The following is a 21,789-nucleotide window of genomic DNA, read 5'->3' on the forward strand; positions in this document are numbered from 1 at the left end:
GTGAGGGAATAAAACAGGCTAAGAGAATCCTGGCAGTGCTACTAGATGGGAATGCTAAGGGGAGTGGGGAGCAGGTGTTTTACTAGGGCTTAAAAACTTTATAGAAAATGCTGGTTTTGTAAATATCCACTCCCATGTACTGAGTGCACACTTATGGCAGCACCCCTGCTCCCCGCAAGGGTACTTAAAACACATCAACCCCCAAGTACATGGCCAGGAATTCTTCTGTGTACCCTAGCATAGGTGTCATAACCAGGAAGGGAACTGTACAAGAACTAAAAAAAAAAACCTTGACTTCTACCAACAACCATCTGACTGAAGGACTCAAACTTGCATACGGAGGAAGATGTGGTTATGTACGTATCACAAACACATACATATATATCTATATCCACGTAATGTCAGAAGACAAGATAAACAAAACACAAAAACACAGAAATCTTGCATTGACACAGAGGTACAGAACTCCAAGCTTGTGATGAATCCACAACCATGACACACACAGAGAGCACCAAGAGGAGGAGAGGGCCAGTGGTTACCATGGGAACACCCGGAGCAAGATCATGTGACAGAATGAATGTCACTCAAAGCTCCCTCTACTTCTAACAATTCAGCAAAACGGGAGGGTGGGGGGTTGGGGGTGGGGGGGTAGGCGATGCAAGACTAGCGCACTACCACACCGGACACACAGCAAAAGCCAACGAATAGAAAGGTTTTTCTGATTGTGTTAGCAAAAATAAATAAATAAATAAATAAAAAGGAAACACGATAAAAGAAAGGCAAGACTTAAAAATCAAATGTAAAAAAAAATCATCAAGTCATAATCACACAGCATGCACCTTTTTGTTAACGGTTAACAAAAAGAACGGGCGATGTTAAGCTGTAAAATGCAGTACGTGGTGCGGACACAGGGGGCGCACCACGCCAAACAGACAGAAACAGATCCACAGGAGCACTGAGAAAGGGCGGGCTCAAGCACAGAGCGGTGAGGTACTCCACACATCCTCTAAACGAAGAAGGGGTGGAAGGGGTTAGGATGGGACGGGACGGGCCGAGCCAGCGGGTCACACAGCCAGAGCCGTTAGCGCACGTGAAGGGGGGGGGGGACGATCGCACACGGCGGCCACAGTGTCTCCCCACCCAAGCCTCGCGCTCCACCGGTAAGCAGTTAAAATGGCCGCCTTTCCGTTCGGGCCAATGAGAGAGAGGACACTGTCCCCCGCCCACCCTTCCAGAACACGGGTCTGCCTTGGTTTCCTTGGGCACTTGGGCTCAGCTCTGGCCCCTTGACGACCGGATTACCCCACCCGTTGACCCAACGTTGGCGCTCCTCGATGCCTCTTCTGCGACCACGACTTCCCGCCACCTCCCTTTCGGCAGTCCGGAGGAGTTAGGCGACCCTCCTCTTCCTCGTTCTGGGGTCCCAGTCATTTGGGATACGAGTCATTCTCAATAAGCCAATTTGTTTCTAAAGTGCCAAAAGTACAGAGGCAGGAAAACATCCTAATCCACCGCCTCGTGAGATGGAGGAATAAAAAAAAACTTTTGGAAGCTTGTTTTTTTTTTTTTTTTTTGTGTAGAAATGTCAGCAAAACCAGCTTCTGCTCGGATCAGGAACCCGTTTTCCCCCAAGGTTTTGCTCGAGGACTTGACGGGTGATCCAACGCATTCCGCTCTGGGAAAACTGGGAAAGCTGTCTTTAACGCAAAAAACGATTGGCAGAGATCCGTGATGGGGGATTATCTCAGGGATTAGAGCACATCTGCTGCTGTAAAGGCATGTAGAGGAGGCTGAGAGAGCTTGTGCTTTGGCTGCAGGTTCAAGGATAAGGGGAAAAGAGGCAGTGGGCCCAAGCAGTGGGATACTGAGGTCGGTCAGCAGGTCTGATCATCCCTGATATAAGAGTAACCCTGTGTATACGGCACTGGCACACAGTATTGGCTCAACTGAAGGATGAATCGACTGGTTTTCAGTGAAGGGGCAGGAGCTCCTGATATGCAACAAACGGTGCAAAAGACAAACCACAGTCTATCTGGTCTGAAATGCAGATCTCTGTTCTTTGAAAAAATCCAAGCAAAACTGTGCACATAGGTTCCATTTAAGGAGAAAACTATGGTAGACATTTTGGAAGTGGGGGGAAAAATAAAAACAAAAATGCAGACTCAAAATTCATCTTCGAACAAAAAAAGCTAAAGTTTGTTCAGAATAGTTGGACCAATTCCATATTTAATTATTCCACTGAAATGATCTGGTCTTTGATCTGAGCAACTGCCAGAGCTGGTTATAAAAATAGTCTGCGTCAAAAGTTATGACAACAATACTCAATTCTTACTTAATTACTGAAAACTAGAGATCAAAAGCACACTCTCTCCAGATGTGTGGGGTCATTGGGTCAAGACTCCAAAAAACAAATAATCAGCACATAGTTAAAACGAATTATTTCAAAGAGGAAAACTCGGAACTCGAAAGGCTCCAGAATCCTTTTTTATCATAGTTCCATTTGTTCCTAGGAGACCACATTCTTTGCGAGTACTGTGATCATGAGAACGTTACCGCACGCCTCAGGTCTCAAGTCAGAACGAGGCGGGCAAAACAAGTATCCTTGGCTGTGCGTTCCATGTGTTCTTGTGTCATGTGACAAAAGAAATCCTGTCACTTGGTTTTTCTTGGAAGGCAAACGGGTAAGTCAGCCAAAACAGGGAGTATCTCAGCAATGCGCCGTAGCCACACCTCGCAAAACAAGGTTCTGGCCCACGGTTTCACGCGTGCAGGTGAGAGAGAGCAGAGAAGGGCAGCCCACAGCCCCACGGGGCCTTCTCACCCCAAAGACAGGCACACCTCGCATTTGAGCTGTTCCTCCGGAGTAACAGGGTGCGAGAGATTCCCAGGACGCTTTCGAGATTCCCAGAGTACTTTCAAGATTCCCAGAGTACTTTCAAGATTCCCAGGACGCTTTCGAGATTCCCAGGACGCTTTCGAGATTCCCAGAGTACTTTCAAGATTCCCAGAGTACTTTCGAGATTTCCAGAGTATTTTCAAGATTCCCAGAGTATTTTCGAGATTCCCAGAGTATTTTCAAGAATCCCAGAGTACTTTCGAGGTTCCCAGCCGTTTCATGGTGGGCCGCCATTGGACACTGCCACATTCTCGACGGCCACAGAGTCACGGAGGCCTCACCAATCAGAGACGCTCCTCCTTTGGCTGCTGTGTGCCACGTCGGTTAGAGCACGTTTTTTGTCTCGTAGCTCCTTGATCTTGGAGCCGGTTTGAAGAGCAGCAAATAGCCCCTTGCCAGAGAGCTCTTTAAGCTTCTTAAGAGTCCCAGTAACCGAGCCGCAAACTGACCATCCAACTTCACCCCTGCCCGCTTGGTTCCGCTCCCGCAAGTTGTTTCTTCGCGTAAGGCGGGGGGGGGGGGCAATGACTTTCCCAGATGGCTCTGCTCTATTTCAGACCCCCCCCAGCAGACACACTGTGCCGATTCCCGTCTTTATTTAATCTCTTCAGAACCATGAATTGATCCTGATTCCAGTCCTGATAAGGAAAGGTGGGGAAAGGTTCCTGTCACATGACTTCCTTGGGATGCCAACATTCACTTGCCAACCCTGTTCCTGGAGGTCAATCATCCACGTACGTTTTAATTTCAACCCTAATTTGGCACGCCTGACTCTAGATGTTGAATGAGGTGTGCTTTTTTAGGGTTGGAGTGTAAACCTACAGGACGGTAGATCTCCAGAAACAGGGTTGGTTACCACTGGCTCCTCCCACCACAAAAGGGAAAAGATAAGAGGACAGAAATCCACTGTTAACAGAGAACGATAATATAGACGAATGGTATATTGAGAGGGCGTTTCCCTGAGATCTGATTGGACGGGAGGCGAGGCGGGTAGCGAGACACTGTGCCGGCTGGGGGCGGGGGGGTGGATGGGGGCAAATGAACGGGCTGAAGTGAACAGACGGATGAAAAGCAGGACGCCGATTCCAACAGCAGTGCAAGTGGAGTGAAAGCATTTCCATACGAACCTGGCTTTAAAAACTGCGCTGTCAAAAGAACAGTTAAATGTGACACAACGTAAGAAACTTTCCAGTCACTAATGCTTTCAAGTGTAAGCTTTATTTAGTTGTTTTCTTTCTGTTTTTTTACTTTGCTTGGTAGGAAAATAAAAGTAAAACAATAAATACAGAACAGGAGTGTGAATCAGCATTTTATTAATATTCTCTGGCTTAAAGGGAAAAAATCTAAATTAAACTTACTCAAAAACGACAAAAAAAAAGAATAAAGTACACAAAAGGTAATGTGCAGTGTGCTGTGATTGGGAGAGTTGCAGCAGGACAGAGAGTAAAGCAAAGAGGTGTGAAACAGACAAATAAAGGGAGAGAGAGAGATATACGGGGTCACTTCTACAGGGGCCTCACAGGGGCCTCACAGGGGCCTCACAGGGGCCTCACAGGGCCCCCGCTAAGAACAGGCCCCGTTCCAGGATCTGACGGAACAGGACGAGGAATTCGTACACTGTGTACCGAGTTTTCCTGGCCAGGGGGGACAAGGCAACCTCCCAACAGCCAATTATAACAATCCAAACGCAAACCCCAACTGGACCTGGACCACCACACGCCGCATACCAAAGCGAGGACTTCTTAACCCTGGGGTGTGGGTGGACGGACGACGACTGAGACGACCCAACGGACACACCCTGGATTCGGTCACTTCTGGGCGTCGCCAGAAGCTACATGTTGATATCCTCTGCATGGTTACGGTAACCAGGAGTGAGAGAGGCTACCATTTTACTTCAGTTGACCAAATTCTCTCACAGCAAAGAAATGTGGTTTCGTTTTTTTTTTTTTTTGTTATAATAAAAGCAGCATTTAACAGAAGTTTAGTTTAGTTTACAGGCATTTAGAAGACGCTCTTACACAGCTGGATATACTGGAGCAGTGCAGGTTAAGTACCTTGCTCAAGGGGACAACAGCAGTGTCCTACCGGGGAATCAAACCTGCGACCTTTGGGTCACAAGACCAACTCCTCAACCATTATACTACACTGCCGCCCAGAAACAAGAAAGCAGTGAACTGACAGACAATCTAAGGAGCAGACGCATCCTGGATGAGGATTCTGAAGTCCTGCTTTAAGGCAATTAACTCCCAGGTGAGAGAGCACCAGAATGTCACCGGTGGGTGCCGAAAACAGGGGGTGCAGTCCAGCGGCCACACTTTCTCACTGGAGTGTGGTATGTTCCATCACAGCCCAACCGGATTCCACTGGTGCAAGACTCAAGGCCACACTGCAACCACATTTACTGACGGTGGCCTTGGCAAAGACTCACAGCAACAGATTTTTTTATTTTTATTTAGCCCTACAGACGAGTTGCAGAGGTCTACAGAGACATATCTAAACGTTCACGACTGGAATTACCGGTGAAGTCTTTGCTTGAATGCTAAGCTCTTTATCTACATGGGGTTGTTAATACAAGCTGTCATGTGCGTTAATCTATTTTTGTATTATTGTATTATATAGTGGGAATAAGACTAAAAGGGACTGGGAGGGTTTGCGGTTAGCTATAATAAAAATTCAGACAGTAATACTCTTGATCTTAAGCCTGTGCTGTGTAATGAAAGAATGTCAATGGTATTGACAGGTGCCATTGTGGGTGTGAAGCAGGACAGTGCTCAGAACAGAGAGAGAGTTAATCTATAACCTCCCATAATGGTCCATCGGCTCGTCAGTTTCAGGATGGCCTTCACTGGGCAGAGCAGGAGCTCATCCTGTTGATGTCTTTCATGGAACTGCCGTGGTCTGGGTACTGTTATGTCGGTTGGGTCGACTCAAGCACGCACACACACACACAATCCAGTACGCACGCACACATGCGCACACACAATCCAGTACGCACGCACACACACACACACACGCACACGCAATCCAGTACGCACGCACACATGCGCGCACACAATCCAGTACGCACGCACACATGCGCGCACACACACACACACTCACACACACTCACACACACAGACAGAGGGTGAGTGGGACAGGCTCCCCCACGTAGTGAGAAAGGTGGACAGACAGACGGACGGATAGATGGATGGATGGATGGATGGATGATGTACAAACAGCCTGAGGGCAGGAATAGTCGGCGGGCGGTTATGGCATTTGGGAGACGGGGGGGTATTACCTTACAGCTGAGCCTGGCACTCATACTCTACAGGGCCAGTTCTATTTGTGATCTGGTAACTTGGGGAACATTGGTTGTGAAGGGCAGCTCACTAATAAACTGTACCGAGGCCTAGTTCTGCAGACAAGCCAAGTTTCTGCACTCCAGCCCAGTCCAGCACACAAACTGAGTTCTGCTCTCAGGTCCAGTCCTGTTCTTGAGCCTAGTTCTGCTCTCAGGTCCAGTCCTGTTCTCGGGCCTAGTTCTGCTCTCAGGTCCAGTCCTGTTCTTGGGCCTAGTTCTGCTCTCAGGTCCAGTCCAGTCCTGTTCTTGGGCCTAGTTCTGCTCTCAGGACTAGTTCTGCTCTCAGGTCCAGTCCTGCTCTTGGGCCTAGTTCTGCTCTCAGGACTAGTTCTGCTCTCAGGTCCAGTGCTGTTCTTGGGCCTAGTTCTGCTCTCAGGACTAGCTCTGTACACAAACCTAAGTCTGCACTCGGGCCTAATTCAACAATCAGCGGCTGTCAAATACTAGACTGAAACAGCCAACGATGGGAGAAGAAAGATGTACACGGTTCTGACAGGGTACGATTTTGTTAACTGGAGCTAGCTCACGGCACATACATCTACTTTATAAACAAACGTGTTTATAAAAAACAGACATGTGACAAGTGACACAGCGACACAGTGTATCGCGTAGCCAGTTAGCAAGCCAATTCTACTTGCTACACCAAATAAATGAAATGTTTTGCCTGCGTGATCCATCCACAATGTTCGGGGCTTTTGTTCACAGTGAAACAACAGAACGTTGAAACGGAACGTTTCCATGAACGTTGCCAGGCAGGCCGCGATCCGGGAACAGGCTGGAGCAAATGTTCCGGAATGTCGACTCTGGCTCTCGTTCACGGAAATAAAAAAGTTGCGTAACAACATTTCGTAGCACGAAACTGCTAGTGCGTAATGGGTTATTTATTTATTTATTTATTTTAAACAAACGGCACCTCAAACCTGGGTGAGGCCAGTAAAATGGATCGGAGACGTTGAAGAAGGCGGGCCTTTCTGCTGGGTTAATTCATTCTCTGGGTTTCAGTTTCAAAGGTTTAGCCTCCCACGCTACTAGTAGGGTGTCGATAGTAGGGTGCGCCTCAGAGCGAGCTCTGTCACTGTGTGTCCGTACGGCTGTACAGCAGGTAACATAAAGCGTTGCTTCTGGGGACTACATTTTGAAAGTCACTCAGAGTGAGAAAGGCCCCTGGCCAGAATCAAAATGTTTTTCCTATTTAAGGGGAAACATTTTAACCTCCAATAGCATTTGTGCTTAAAGATAAAAGCGCTTTTATTGGGATGGGTGGCAGCAGAACGTTTTTTTTTGAGCCACAATTAATGACCCCTGACCTTTAACCCTAAACAGTGACATTTACTCCTTCAGTTTCACTCCCATGATTGTCCATCTCCCAGATCCCACCCACCGACCCACCCACTCACCCACTCACTCTCTCACTCTCTCACTCTCTCACTCTCTCACTGCAGTGCATGCCGCTGAAGCATTTCGGTTTCTCTCAACCCCCCTGAAGCCCTCACACAGAGACGGGGACATTTCAGAGCGCTGGCTGCGTGACACAGATAAACCCCCCTTTCAACGCCAGGCCACTCCCACTCCCACCTCACCCCACCCCAGCACTGCAGCAAGCAGCTTTAACACTCACTGCCAAATTCCAGGCCCAACGCTTCACACAGGGGAAATTAACTTTGGAGGGGAGCGCATTATGAGATGCCAACCGTGCTGGTGAGCAATGGCCTTCACAGCCTAACGGTGTCCTTATAAGACCCGACATTGCACCGGCCTGCGTTACCATAGGGGGCAATATTATGGATGTATAACAGGCGTTATGAATGCTGAGCATATTAGCAGATACGGCGTATGAATCTAGAAAGTTTTATGTAACGCTGACTCACCGTGCAACAAAATATGAATGGCAAAATATGAACCAAAATAATAACCGCTCCATTCAAAGGGCGGAGTCTAAACGGAGGACAAAGTTCTGCAATCTGCTCCTTCATCGTGTCAGTCAGTCAGCTCAGTGTCGCCTCGCCCCTGCCCGCCCGTCCTGTCTGTCTGTCTGCCTGCCTGCTGTGTGCCTGTCTGTGTCTGTCTGCCTGTGCCTGTCGTCTGCCTGCCGCCTCTTCTGTCTGCTGTGCTGTCTTTTCCTGTCTGCTGCCTGTGCCCGCCAGCCGTCTGTCTCTGTCTTGCATCCTGCGGTCTATTTAGGGTTTTAGGCTTGACGCTGCCGCCCGTATATCTCTCTCTCAGAGGGGAGGAAGTGACGGAAATCAAACGCTACTCCAGTTATGCATGCAAGGCAGAACTAAACAAATACATAAACAGAGGAATAAAAACGGAGGAAGAACACCCCCCCCCCCACACACACACACACACACACAGAGAAACACAGAGTGCTAGTGGTGTACGCGTGGCAGAGAGGGGCTGAGGAGCCTGCGGGATTCGCGGCTCAGTCCGCCCGCGCGGGGCGGTCTGCAGCGGGTCAGACGAGGCCGGTCCAAAACGGGCGCGGGGGTCGACCTGGCGTCCCCGCTGAAGGCCGCGTGACAAGCGCTCAAGCCGTCGGAAGCGCGCGTGCGCATCGAGGCACGTGAGAGTCTGCGTGACGCTCGAGGGACAGTGTGTGTGTGCGTGACTGAGTGAGTGAGTGAGTGTGTGTGTGTGTGTGTTTGTGTGTGTGTTTGAGAATGAATGAATGAATGAATGAATGAGTGAGTGAGTGTTTGTGTGTGTGTGTGTGTGTGTGTGTGTGAATTTCTGCTTCACCGAGCCCTCAGCACCTCTCCATAGACAACATCGCAGGAGCTAATAGCACTAACAGACCTGCCATTCATCCACATCTCTCTCTCTCTCTCTCCCTCCCTCTCTCCTCTCTCCCCCTCTACGCTCTACCTTTTTCATTATGGGTGCAGCAACCCTCTTCCAAAAAACCTTTCAGCGTCTGTGCACTAAGCGCCTCTAAACACGGGGACAGTTTTCCTTTTCAGACGAGGGAAGAACAGCTGAACGTGAAAACCCGCTCTGCTCTGATCTTTTTAAAATGCGTTAACTTCCGCTGCGCCCGGCCGAGTTTGAGCTTCTGAATTCAGCGCGCAGTCCGGCGATTCCACCAATGAGGGAGCTCCAACTGTAACAGCCGCCGCAACTGGAAATGATCATAATCATAATTACACGCTCCGGTAAATTTGCCTGTACTACCAGAGCCACCCGTGCCTGTTCCCCTTCATCTCCTATCTGACTGCCGCAATGCATTCTGGGAACGATGTAAAATGGAGGCCTACAGGACGGTTGAATAAACTAATACGTTACTGCATCAAATGAATGCCAATCGGTTTTGGCTGAGAAGAGAGAGCTGTTTTTTTTTTTCCTGGAAACTGGAACTGTGCGAAATGGACACACAGCAGGGAGAGAGGAGAGCCTTCCCAGAATCCCCGGGGGGAATCCCGTTAACGAGGCGGCCGCCGCCCGCGGTGCCCGGGAGCGGAGCTGCCTGCGATGTTGCCTACGTGCGCCGCCAGCCAAACAAACAAAAAAAAAAAAGCACTTCCTCTTCCACAAGCACCATGCCGACACAGATTAACAGAGGGTACCATACACCGAGTCACTGAGGGGGAGAGAGGGAGAGAGGTAGAGGGATAGGGAGAGGGAGAGAAGGAGAGGTAGAGGTAGAGCAGGAAGAGTGGGAGTGAGAGAGTGAGAGAGAGAAATGAGAGAGAGAGAGAGAGAGAGAGAGAAGCAAGCAAAGCGTCACAGGATATCCCAGGAGACAGAGAGCAGGAGCGTGCAGATACAAACCGGGTCACAGCTGCTTTAGCTAACTGGGGCCAATTCGCTGCAGGAGAGAAACGTCCAACACCCCAAGTTGTGTACAAAACTGGACAGCCGCGTTCAAACCCCCTAAAAACACTCCAGCACCCTCCCATCCCACACGCACAAAAACACACCCACAGCCACAACCACACCCGCTGACCCCCAGCCAGCCCTCTCTCTCTCCATCTCACTGGAGTGGACACTGCACTGAGATCCCTTTTAGACCAATTAAAACAAGGAACCACTTCAATAGACTGCGTTCAGTGGTTTGCACTGATTGTGTATTATTGTGCTGCAGCGCTTGCATTAATTTCAGTGTATCACATGTGTGTGCGTGTGCGTGTGAGTGCGGGTGGGGGTGGGGGTGGGGGGAATAAAAGGCCTTGCTTGTTTTTGGCAGGCCATGGGTGGATGCTAGTGACCACAGGTAATACAGACTAACCAGTTGTCTCCCTTTACTGTTGAAGCAGAAATATTCTCATCTGATATGTCTCGTAAATTTTCAGAATCGGCGACAATCCTGGTGGCAACAATGTCATGTGATCCTCCTTAGGACCGCCTCCTCATGAATATTCATACGCTGCAACACAACACCGGAAACCGGAGCCTGCGGTAATCAGGAAGTAAAGAGGACGGAAGGAACGCCAGAGCGGAGTATCGGGTTGCTGAATAGATTCTGTGTTTACACCCTCCTCACGTTTGTGTTCTGTCATTCCGCAGGCCCACCCCAATAACTGCAGCAGAGACTGTGGTGTGTCCAGCGTTGTCCGGTTCTAGCTCGGTACATTCCTGTGTGATCTTCTTTAACAGTGCACTATCCACTCCAGCCAAACAACCCAAGCCAGTCAACACGCAAAAATGCCCTCAACTACGGAAATATAAATAAAACAAAAAACAAGGGACAGGAAGAGACGGACACAATTACAGAATGTTAAAAAAATCCAAATCAAAAAAGAATAAAGGGGGGTGGGGGGACAAAGTCATATTTTCTATTCAAACCAAACTAGTTCTATGACTGGAAACAGAAACAAATGAGAGCTCTATGAAGCTCTATCAGGCTTTTATAACACACACACACACGTCAGAGGGGGAGGACGTAGAGCGAGGAGATACTCAGTGGCGGAATCACTACACGGGAAGGTCGTTTGGGTGTTTCGAGGGTTGTTGTGGGGGGGAATGTGTCACTGGGGGAAAGGAGAGGTGTGTGTGGTTGAGGGAGGGAGGGGGGGTGTGTCCATTGGGGGGGTAGTGTTGGCTTGGAGGGAAGGGGATGTTTGTTGGGGAAGAGAGGGGGAGTTGGTTGGGGGTGTTGGTTGAGGGGAGTTGGGAGGGAAGAGAGGGGTGTGTTGTTGGGGGGGCGTGTTGGTTGGAGGGGGTATGTCTGGTTGAGGGAAGAGAGGGGTGTGTTGGTTGGGGGAGGGGGGTGTTGGTTGGAGGGGGTATGTTCTGGTTGAGGGAAGAGAGGGGGTGGCTTGGTTTTGGGGGGGGGTGTTGGTTGGAGGGGTAGTTCTGGTTGAGGGAAGAGAGGGGGTTGGTTGGGGTGTTGGTTGGAGGGGGTATGCTCTGGTTGAGGGAAGAGAGGGGGTGTGTTGGTTGGGGGGGGTGTTGGTTGGAGGGGGTATGCTCTGGTTGAGGGAAGAGAGGGGGTGTGTTGGTTGGGAGAGAGGAGGCGGGGTTGGGGGGGTTTGCGGGCCCCTAGCCCAGGCCAGACAGTCATCCCTCCTCACGCACCGCTGCTACGGCGTGGGCGGCGGTTGGTGGGCGGGGCCTTACCGATTCTATGGGCTTGTCCAGAGAGGCCTGCTCCAGCTCCAACTGGCCCTCCTCATACTGATCGAAGTGATTTCCCCCCTGCAGGGAAGAGAAAACACACAGGAAACACACATTAGCACGCAGGAAACACGCGCTGCCACGCAGGAAACACGCGATAGCATGCAGGAAACACACGCTAGCATGAAGGAAACACACGCTAGCACGCAGGAAACCATGTGCTAGCATGCAGGACACACACATTAGCACACAGGAAATGAGCATTAGCACGCAGGAAACACAAACACCAGCACACAGGAAACGCTCGCAAAGCCAGATCAGCACTCCTCACGTCAGAACAGGGACCGGAAAATGTGCAGGCGCGAACATCGGAGACACACCGGCGGGAACATAGGGGCGACATAGCTCAGGAGGTAAGAGCGATTGTCTGGCAGTCGGAGGGTTGCCGGTTGTCGAAGTGTCCTTGAGCAAGACACCTAACCCCTAACTGCTCTGGCGAATGAGAGGCATCAATTGTAAAGCGCTTTGGATGAAAGCGCTATATAAATGCAGTCCATTTACCATTTACCACCGTAGCGCGCATCAGGCCGTTTCTGGAATGCCGCAACCCTTTTGTTGACCTTAACGTCTGCTGACGCGAGTCTAAATTTGTGCTCGGTGATGACAGGCTAATGACCGATCGGGCGCTAACGGTTCCACCGAACAACGCTCCCGCGGCTCACTGAACACACACGAGGCCGGTAATACCGTGAGCACGCTCGCGTGCTGAACATGTCCACCTCCCTGCGAAGAATTAAACAGACCGCTCGAAGTGGAAAAGGGGGTCAGTCTGTTTCTCTTTCGCACTCTTAACGCATGCACACATACATCAGTCAGGTAACGTCGGTCCCGCCCCTACAGGAGGCAGCCAGGAGGTAGTCAGAAAGCATCTGAACCAAATCCTCATCAACGTAGTTCTGCTGGTCTACACCAACATAAGATCTGATTGGTCGAGCTCCTCTCCGTTTCATAATGACTCATCCCAATTTCACTACCCCATGGCAACAGGCCACTCCCCCTTTAGTGCACACACACACACACACACACACACACAGGACCGAGCTCTTCAAGCTGAAGGGACCATGGAACCAGAGGTCTTTGGAAGTCAGTACGCCCGTAGGACAGCCACGCCCCTCAGCCAGGCGCTCACAGGACCCTGCTGCAACTCTCCCTGTTCCTCCCCCGTACCGGGACAGGGGCTGAAGTTCGGGGAGGAGAGGGTGGCAGCAGCTGCCGTCAGGCAAGGAGCTCCCCAAAGACCCGATTACTGGCTAAATGGCTCGCTACAGACCTCTGATTCAGGCCAGCTACTTTAAGATATAGGACAGGGTCACAAAATTTCTCAAGACTGAGGTAAAAAAGTTTTTAATAAATAAATAAATTTTCAAAAGTCTAGCAAGGCTATTGGCTGAACCATGTGAAAGAGCATGTTGAACCATGCAATCCATTCAGGTCCTACATTTTTTCACCTTTAAGAAAAAAACAAATGATGTCATCGGGATAATTTGTCTCCCTGCCGCCAACACCCCGGTTTGGCTGCTTTTCTCACCTGGCTGGCTGCTAAAAAAATTTGGGAAACTAGGTCATGGTGTGAGCTCATCACCATAGAGGGGGCTCAGCCCACAGAGAGGCCATGAGAGCGGGCCATCGTGTGGAGAGGGCCCATTTTACCCACATCACACCTGAATACCATAGAGCGTTTACGCAAAACAGAAGCTCCGCCCCCGTGCCAGTTTCTCCGCGAAGTGCGGGTACCCTGCTTCGCCTCCCGTCTGAAAACGGAAGCACGGGTAACTCTGCGGTGGTGTAAATAAACTAAATTAAATATGTTATCGTTATTATCACTACAACGTGTGACCAAAACCGATACGCCTTCGCAGTCATTCTAACTGCAGCAGCCTTCTATGGTGGCTTCCGGACACCAAACCTTGTGTTTGTGTTTCCGCAGTAACGTGCTCTTCCTGCCTCGCTAGCATAAATGCCCTCCGTTAGGTTTGCGCCAACAGCCTGCGGCCTACAGGCTGGAGCTAACAAGGCACCTTTTGATTAGAAACTGTGTCTTATGACTGCTTACCGTTACAGCAGCCAAACTAACTCTCCCTCTTCTTGCATTTACACAGGAAGACATTACCTACTTCTCACTAGCTGCGGCAGTTCACCCAGAACTTACAGACCTTCACATATTAACGTTTATTTATCCAGACAATGTTTTCTCTCCAAAGAGACCAGCGAAGCCATTACAGCAAACCACACTAAGTGCAAATAAGCAAGATAAAGGCAAAACGTGAACACAGAGGAGATCAGCCGTAACACTGCAGGCGTTCAGTGCACTGGCCCCTACACAAGCGAATCAAGCGAGATATTAAGCACATAATTACCAACATAAAGCTCACGCTACTGCTGAACGTTACAATAAAACAGTGGGAGCTTCAATTAAATAAGTAACTAAAAACTGCTAATAACTGCCTCTGTAACTGTTCACTTGCGTTCATAGTCTGCTGTTAAAATATGAAATAAAAGAACTGAATTGTTTCAAGATTTTAAGAACGCACAAAGTGAATTGAGGTACAGCGTTCTCTGAGGCGTATGACACATTCCAGTCTTTTCCCAGTGACAGTGATGCAGAGCAGGCTGCTGCGATATTTGCCTGCTTATCGGAAGTGCTGCTCGAGGGGCAGGAGCCGCCAACCCAGCCGCCAACTGCTGCGCTGCGCTCAAACGGGATGACCTCATCCTCCCGCCCGCCCGCGTGAGACCGCAGCCTGTCGGCCTCTCAGTTCTGCATCTCACAGACTACAACTCGCACGGTCCAGACCGCCACATCACGTCTGATAGGCCCTGCGTTACGAAGCAAACTGGCCCAGTTTCTGATAATGTCGGACTTAAAATATCAATCTGCATCTATGCTTAATCTACCCATTTATAATATTCTTTTAAACATCACCAGATAAATAATAAGTTAAATGTTTTGGAAGTTTTTTTTAATGCACTTCATGTCACAGGTAAACTCATGTCATATCCGGGCCAGTATAAATTCAGTCAGGGCACATCTCTTACCAACTTTTTTACCTGACCAGGCAGGTATGAAAACAAATTCACACTGAGCTCTGTGTGTGTGCCAGTCCATGCTGCAATGTGAGGACATACTGGCGATATTATTCAGCGTAGGACTTGCACACATTGTGCGTATTCTCCCATTTGTTGAACTGAATATTTACTGCTGCAATTCAAGCCAAGCTCCTTCCCTAAGAGTAAAGCCGTCCATTACAGGACAAAGCCCTCACAACTACACCACACCGCCTCCTCAAAGCACACCATTCAGCTTAGCTCCATAAGCTACATTGGGTACGGGGAGGAGGTTCATAGCGCACCCAGCAGGAGTGCTATGAAGTCAGCTAGCGGCTTTAGCGATGCAGGCTTCCCCTGCTGGAAAGAGTAGAGTGTTTGCTCGCTGCTCCTTAATTCACACTGCAGCCAGCGACTGACAGACTCACCTGCTCGCAGACGGAGGTGCTACATTAGCCTAGCGGTTCTGCTCACAGACAGAGGTGCTAAATTAGCCTAGCAGTTCTGCTCACAGACAGAGGTGCTACATTAGCCTAGCGGTTCTGCTCACAGACAGAGGTGCTAAATTAGCCCAGCAGTTCTGCTCACAGACAGAGGTGCTAAACTAGCCTAGCGGTTCTGTTCACAAACAGAGGTGCTAAACTAGCCTAGCGGTTCTGTTCACAAACAGAGGTGCTAAATTAGCCTAGCGGTTCTGTTCACAGACAGAGGTGCTCCATTAGCCTAGCGGTTCTGTTCACAGACAGAGGTGGTAAATTAGCCTAGCGGTTCTGTTCACAGATGGAGCTGCTAAATTAGCCTAGCGGTTCTGTTCACAGACGGAGGTGCTAAATTAGCCTAGCGGTTCTGTTCACAAACAGAGGTGCTAAATTAGCCTAGCGGTTCTGTTCACAGGCGGAGCTGCTAAATTAGCCTAGGGGTTCTGTTCACAGGCGGAGGTGCTAAATTAGCCTAGCGGTTCAGCTCACAGACAGAGGTGCCAGACAAATTTAGCAATCCTGCCCACAGACAGAGGTGTTAAATTAGCCTAGCGGTTTGGCTGATCCCCAGGCCACCGTCATCGACGTTCTCCAAATACAGCTGTGGCCTGATGACGGGGATGGCAGAGAAAAGTATAAGGCGGTCGCAAAGATACTTTAACGGCTACACTTCCTGGCTGACCCTATGGTGTTAGCCAGGAAGTAGCCAGACACTATCTACCAATCACCATCAGTGCTGTTCCGTAGGTCCATACCAACACACGCTGCGATTGGTCGAGCTCCTCTCCCTTTTACAGCACCTTATTCTTACTTCATAATCCCCGGTGATAGGGCGCTCCCCCATCAGCGCCCACACCCTGGGCTTAGCTCCCACCAAAGCAGGGACCAGGAAACACATGCATTTACAAATAAACCTATGGCATCATTCCAATATGCTTGAATATAAACCGTAAAATATTGTTTAGCACTAGCTAGTCGCTTAAAGAACGACTGATTATGTATTTATCAGCCACAGACATATACATCTGAGCTCTGCTGTGTTTCCCTGAGGGAAATGGCAAGAAATATTTTTCCAATACTTCTGAGGATATTGTGAGACTCCTTCATAGAACCCTCCGACCCCCCCCCCCCCCCATCAAAGGTCACACAGTCCCACAAACAAAAGGCTAACAGCCCCTCTCTCCATTCCAGTGATTCGCCCCTACATAGGAAGAGGGAACAGAAACACGTCGACTACGCATGACTGAGAATGGAAGCAGTCATACCGGTCCTTCCGTTTTCCAAGAAAGCAGCACCGGGGAGTGAGCTGAAGGATGCGCTGCGTCCAACGCCCACCTCCCCACCCCCCCACCCCAGACTTGAATGTTTTCCACAACCGTAACAGGATTTATGTAGAAGGCAGAATCTGAATGGAAAAACCACCTTTTGAAGCAACATCCCGTTCCACTGCTCCCTCTACATCGCAAATAAATTCTGAAGCGGACAATTCAGACACAGCAAACCCAACTGTCGCACCGTTCAAATCTCTAGGCGCACGAGCGAAGCCACTCTAAAAACTCTTAGCGATGGACCTGCTCAGGGTCTGAAGTGTGCCATTTCTCAGAAAATGGAGGTTGATTGTTTGTGGTTTCTCGTCTTCTCTTTCCCTCTCTCTCTGGGGTCTAAATATTTTCAAATTTCGCCAGAGTGTAATCTCTCTCCCTCCTGGCTCAGCCTGGGTTCAGCGGGGACACTGCTCCAGCCAGCCCGTGGTGGGGGGGGGGGGGGGGGGGCGCACAAAAGGGGACGAGGGACCATCCAGCTCACCCAATTCTGGCACACAGCCAGCGCAGCAACAGACACCTCCAACGGCTGCCGATGTTTCGGGGGGGGGGGGGGATTCTGGCTATATCACACAGGTTCACACCTGACAGGGGGTGGTGAGCGAGGGGGGGGGGGGGGTCATGTTCCTGCAGCACCCAAAGAAACTGTCGAAAGCCCAGCAACTGTGGAGGCGTGCATGAAAGGCACTATTGTGAGCATCAACAGCTGCACCACTGTGTGTGAACCACTCCATCAGCCTAACACACAAGCCAGCCCAACACCCCAGTCAGCCTAACACACAAGCCAGCCTAACATCCCAGTCAGCCTAACACACAAGCCAGCCTAACATCCCAGTCAGCCTAACACACAAGCCAGCCTAACATCCCAGTCAGCCTAACACACAAGCCAGCTTAACATCCCAGTCAGCCTTGGAAACCAGTGGATGATTTCAGCGGTATCAGAATTTAAGATGGTCTGGCCTAGACTGAAAACCTCCTACAGTAATATCACAGATATTAATTTTTTTTATTTTTTTTTTTAACTCCTTAGGCCAAATTACACCAAGAAGCTTTAAACATGAACTGGTCTGCTTTCCTTCTTGCCCTTAAGGGCAAGAAACCATGCATAACGTATCACATGCAAACCCCAAAAACTTGCATTTCGTAAAAGTGGAGTTTAACGTTACTATAAGCACTGGTATATGTTTTGTGGACGTGCAGCTCCTTGCTAAACGCTGTCTGACAGCAGCCGGACGATGTTTTTCTCTGATCTGAAACATAAACCCGTTTTGGCGAAAACGCTCCCTTCGCATGAATCATTGCACAGCGCACACAAAAGACGCCCATTAGTCAGCTGTGCGGGAGCCGCGGCTGAGATCCTGTTGAGTGGCAGTGACTTGGCCGACAGCCCTGGTTTGGAGAACGGGAGCTGGCGTTCTCCCACCACAACGTCCTGAACCTTTTTAAGCACTCCGTGAGAGCAAATGTGAAGCCTGCTGCATAATGATGGGGTTTTGAAAGCTAAGGAGTGAAAAAAGGGAAACAGATTTTTAGGTCCATATGTTAAAGGTTCCTCAAAACAACACGAGTGTGTTTTTTCTTGTTGTTGTTGTAAGGAGGGGGAATGGTCATTTAGGCTACATACACCGTTTCATACGATCAAAATGACATTAAATCAAGCATCATCTTCCCACCAAACTATCCTGTGCTGCTGAGCACCGTAGCTACCAAAGCACTAAACATGGAAGCCAGCGCGAAGACTGCCTGCTCTTCTTGTCATCACGTAACAGATAAATAACCTGGCACACTTTAAATGATTAATTCACATCAAGTTATGACAGTTGTCCTATACTCCAATTATGCCTGTTGTCCAGTTGAGCACGAATATCTTAGGTTGCTTACCACTTTACATGGCAGGAGATAGATACGGGAGACTTTTAACATGCTCGTGGGAGAGAAGTCAACACTAACAGCGAGTCAGCGAGTCAGCAAAAATGAAAAGACCCTGATCCGCTAGGACGCCTCAGGCTAGGCTATGAAAAACTACAAGCTTCTCCAGTGCCACTTTACACAAATAAAACTTCTGCATAGATAAACATTGACAGTGCACGTGTCTTTAAAAGTAGTGTAGTAAGTACTGTGCGCTGGCTGAAGGAACTGCGGTAGAGGAACGCTGGATTCCCTGGGCTTAAACTCACACGACGACGGAGACCTCAGCGGCAGGAAACCGTTAATGGTCGGGGAGCACGGCTTCAATTATCGGCATACCGAGAGACCTCAAACCCCACACCACACACGCGTAGCGCACGCCTGATGCCGCAAACTCGCTGCCAATGCAACAGGACGAGAAGCATAACTCACTTTAACCAACGAATGTCACCACAAAGAATTAAATTAAATTTCCAAAGAAATTCTAGCAGCACACAGCCTCTGCAACTGGATATTGGAAAAACGGTTTTATTTTCACTGCCACAACGCCGAGTCTTTCCCCACCCCCCCGCCTCCTAGGTATCGAGTGAAAGGTTTTGGCCTAGCTATACATTTTATGGCTACCAAGAGATGAGTTACAGAGAGACCCGTGGCAGTGACACCAAAAAGACGGCTAACCGTCCAAATACCAATATGTTTCAAGATCAGTTAAAAAGACAGTGATAACACGAGTGTATCTGATCGGCAGATTGAGGACAACCTACAAGATGATTGACATACAATCCAAAAATACACTGTATTTTTCAATGGATCTTGTCCAAGAAAATGTGAACTGAAAACAAGGCAAAGGAAATTCCAAATCAGTACCAGGCTTACATTTCGTCATCCTTGTTTTCACCCAAACTAGATGAAACGCTAGCTAATATTCATCTTGCTCTTGTGCAACAAGAAATAGCTGTTATAAGCATCCCCTTGTCAAGTCCGTGAAACAGACTGACCGGTAAGCTTAGAAACAACGAAGAGCCGAGTCCCTTGTTATTCTCTTTTCGCCCCCATTGTCACTGGCTAGCTAGCCAATTCTACGGTGTGGGGTGGTACCGTAATGTTAGCTAGCTGGCGAGCCAATCGCTCTACATGCACACAAGTCAGGACTAAATAAATTAACAAAGTCACAACATATGAAGAGAGATTTTACTACCACGCCTGTACAGTCAGAGGTGGTATACTAGCGTTGCGTTTCATAAGAAGTCCCCTTCCTTCCATTGCTAACGTTAGCTAGCTTAGTGGTCGTCTCAAACTAAACACGCAGACTTTGGACTACACAAGGGCGTGTAAGCCTATCTTTACAGAGTTTCGTCAATTAATTCATTTATAGTGGAGTTTACAATGCAAATAATATTAAGCATACGGTCTGGTTTGCCTGTGTAAGTTATTTGTTGTGCTTTTTACCTGGAAATCACGATCCTCGTTGAAGCGAGAGAATCTGTCAGCCATTTTCCTGTCGCAGCTTCTTTCGTCTCGCTCTGTGTCCGATCTGTCCCTCACAGCCTCGGAAACACCTACTTCAGACAAGAATGAAACGGACGTCCAATCATAGCGAAATTATTTTGATTGACGCACATAGAGACCAACCAATGAGTCGTTTTCGACTTCCCATATTCTCAGGGGCTTCTCAAAACACAAAACATCTTGATAGTTCTGACCAACCGCTTGCTAGAATTAGCCTACTTAGATTGACCGGGCACATATCCAATGCAAAACAGCATGCGTATTATCGCATTTATCATTGTTTACTCTGGATACTGCGATCTTTTCCGTACATCAGCTGAATGCCTTCTGATCTAGCTATATTACCATAGTCATTATGCTAATGTACACATTACACACATCAGATTTTCTTCTTGATTACAGACGTGTTCGACCGCCCTCATTATGATCATACGTTGTTGTAATCGAGCTCCCAACAGCTGTTTCAAAATATCTTTAACAAACATCATTTGTTGTTTCATTTCTAGGCAAGTAATTTAAAGGTGACGTGATGACACATCATTAGTTTAACTTAATCAACTCCGCTTTTGTTGTTGCGGTAATGGTAATTGGATCGGAGCATTGACAGCTTAACACAGCAGCTAGATGTTCTGCATAATACACTATTAAGTTCTTAGGTCTGTTTTACTAAACATATGCAAGTCAAGTGCGAGTGGGAAAACGCACGATATGAAAATTGAAATGCATCTTTTAGCAAAGCTCCAAATGTATTATTATTATTATTATTATTATTATTTAAAGCGCTTGTTCTATAATGCACAGTTTATCAGTGAAGTTTACGTTGTTAGCTTGACAGAGCCGTACGACTGATAGTAGAGCTCTGCATCCCCCTCGTGGCCACTCGCTTGAATTGCTGTACGAGCTCCGAGGAAAAATAGATGTGTATCCAGCATAATGTTGCATTTTCAAAACCTCTCCTCAGCACTGCAGATATCTTGTAACGATGGTTAAAAAGCAGAATTTATGACGGAATTTATTGTGTTTTTTCTTCGTTTTTGCTTAACATTGCTGGATATTTACTGAAACTATTTAAGTAGTATAGTGGTATAGTAGGTTAAGCTCATACAATTCAGCCCTCAAGGTCCCCCCAACACCCTGGTAGTTGCCCGCCTGGCCTGTTCATAAGATTCGCCTCTGCAGTTCAGTCCTGTAATGCAAAATTTTAAAGATGAACATATTTACACCAAATTTGACTTGCACATTTGATGTCTCACAAAATACACTTTCCTTGACCCTAAATACTTTATGTTAAGCCAAGCTCCTTGTTCATGCTCCCTTTTAGGGCATTTTGGTTTTATTAGCCTAAATTGAGCACTTTGGTTCAGTGTCGGGCACTGGTATGTGGCCCCAATGGGCATGGGTGCTGTACCACAGCGCGAGGGGTCCCCCATACGGGGTCTGGAGCACTCCCGGGATCTGTGACGGAGTGCCACGGGATCGTCAAAAAAAAAAGAAAAAAAAATTACCAAATGGGAAAAAATGATGATGCATGATCTTTTGTGATGTTTTATCAGCGTTGTTTCTATTTTGTTTTAAGTATTAAACAACTGTTACGGTCGAGCTGAGAATGTTATTCGTTCCACCGCGGCTCCTGAAAACTTCAGCTCTCCGTACCGGTGTTCCGTGTAGCTGGCTGTC

At 48.5% G+C, this 21,789-nt stretch overlaps 1 protein-coding gene across 3 annotated transcripts in view; it reads right to left on the reverse strand.

Annotated features, from left to right (window-relative positions):
- The window catches only part of LOC135243804 (G patch domain-containing protein 8-like), a 41,713-nt gene extending 21,506 nt beyond the window's left edge, over nucleotides 1-20,207 (reverse strand). For 2 of the 3 annotated variants that reach the window (XR_010326791.1, XM_064315859.1), the window contains exons 1-2: nucleotides 20,053-20,207; nucleotides 11,793-11,870 (exon numbers count right to left, since the gene is read on the reverse strand). Coding sequence is in view for 1 of the 3 variants with exons in the window: in XM_064315859.1 (XP_064171929.1) it covers nucleotides 11,793-11,870; nucleotides 20,053-20,097 (123 nt within the window). In the remaining 2 variants the exon portion in view is untranslated. Of the gene's footprint in view, nucleotides 1-11,792; nucleotides 11,871-20,052 lie in introns of those variants that run through there. The other variant, XM_064315860.1, reaches the window with a different exon arrangement.
- Between the last annotated feature and the right edge of the window lie 1,582 nt (nucleotides 20,208-21,789).

This window comes from Anguilla rostrata, chromosome 17 (genome assembly GCF_018555375.3).
Source record: "Anguilla rostrata isolate EN2019 chromosome 17, ASM1855537v3, whole genome shotgun sequence".
NCBI classification, from domain to species: Eukaryota; Metazoa; Chordata; class Actinopteri; order Anguilliformes; family Anguillidae; genus Anguilla; species Anguilla rostrata.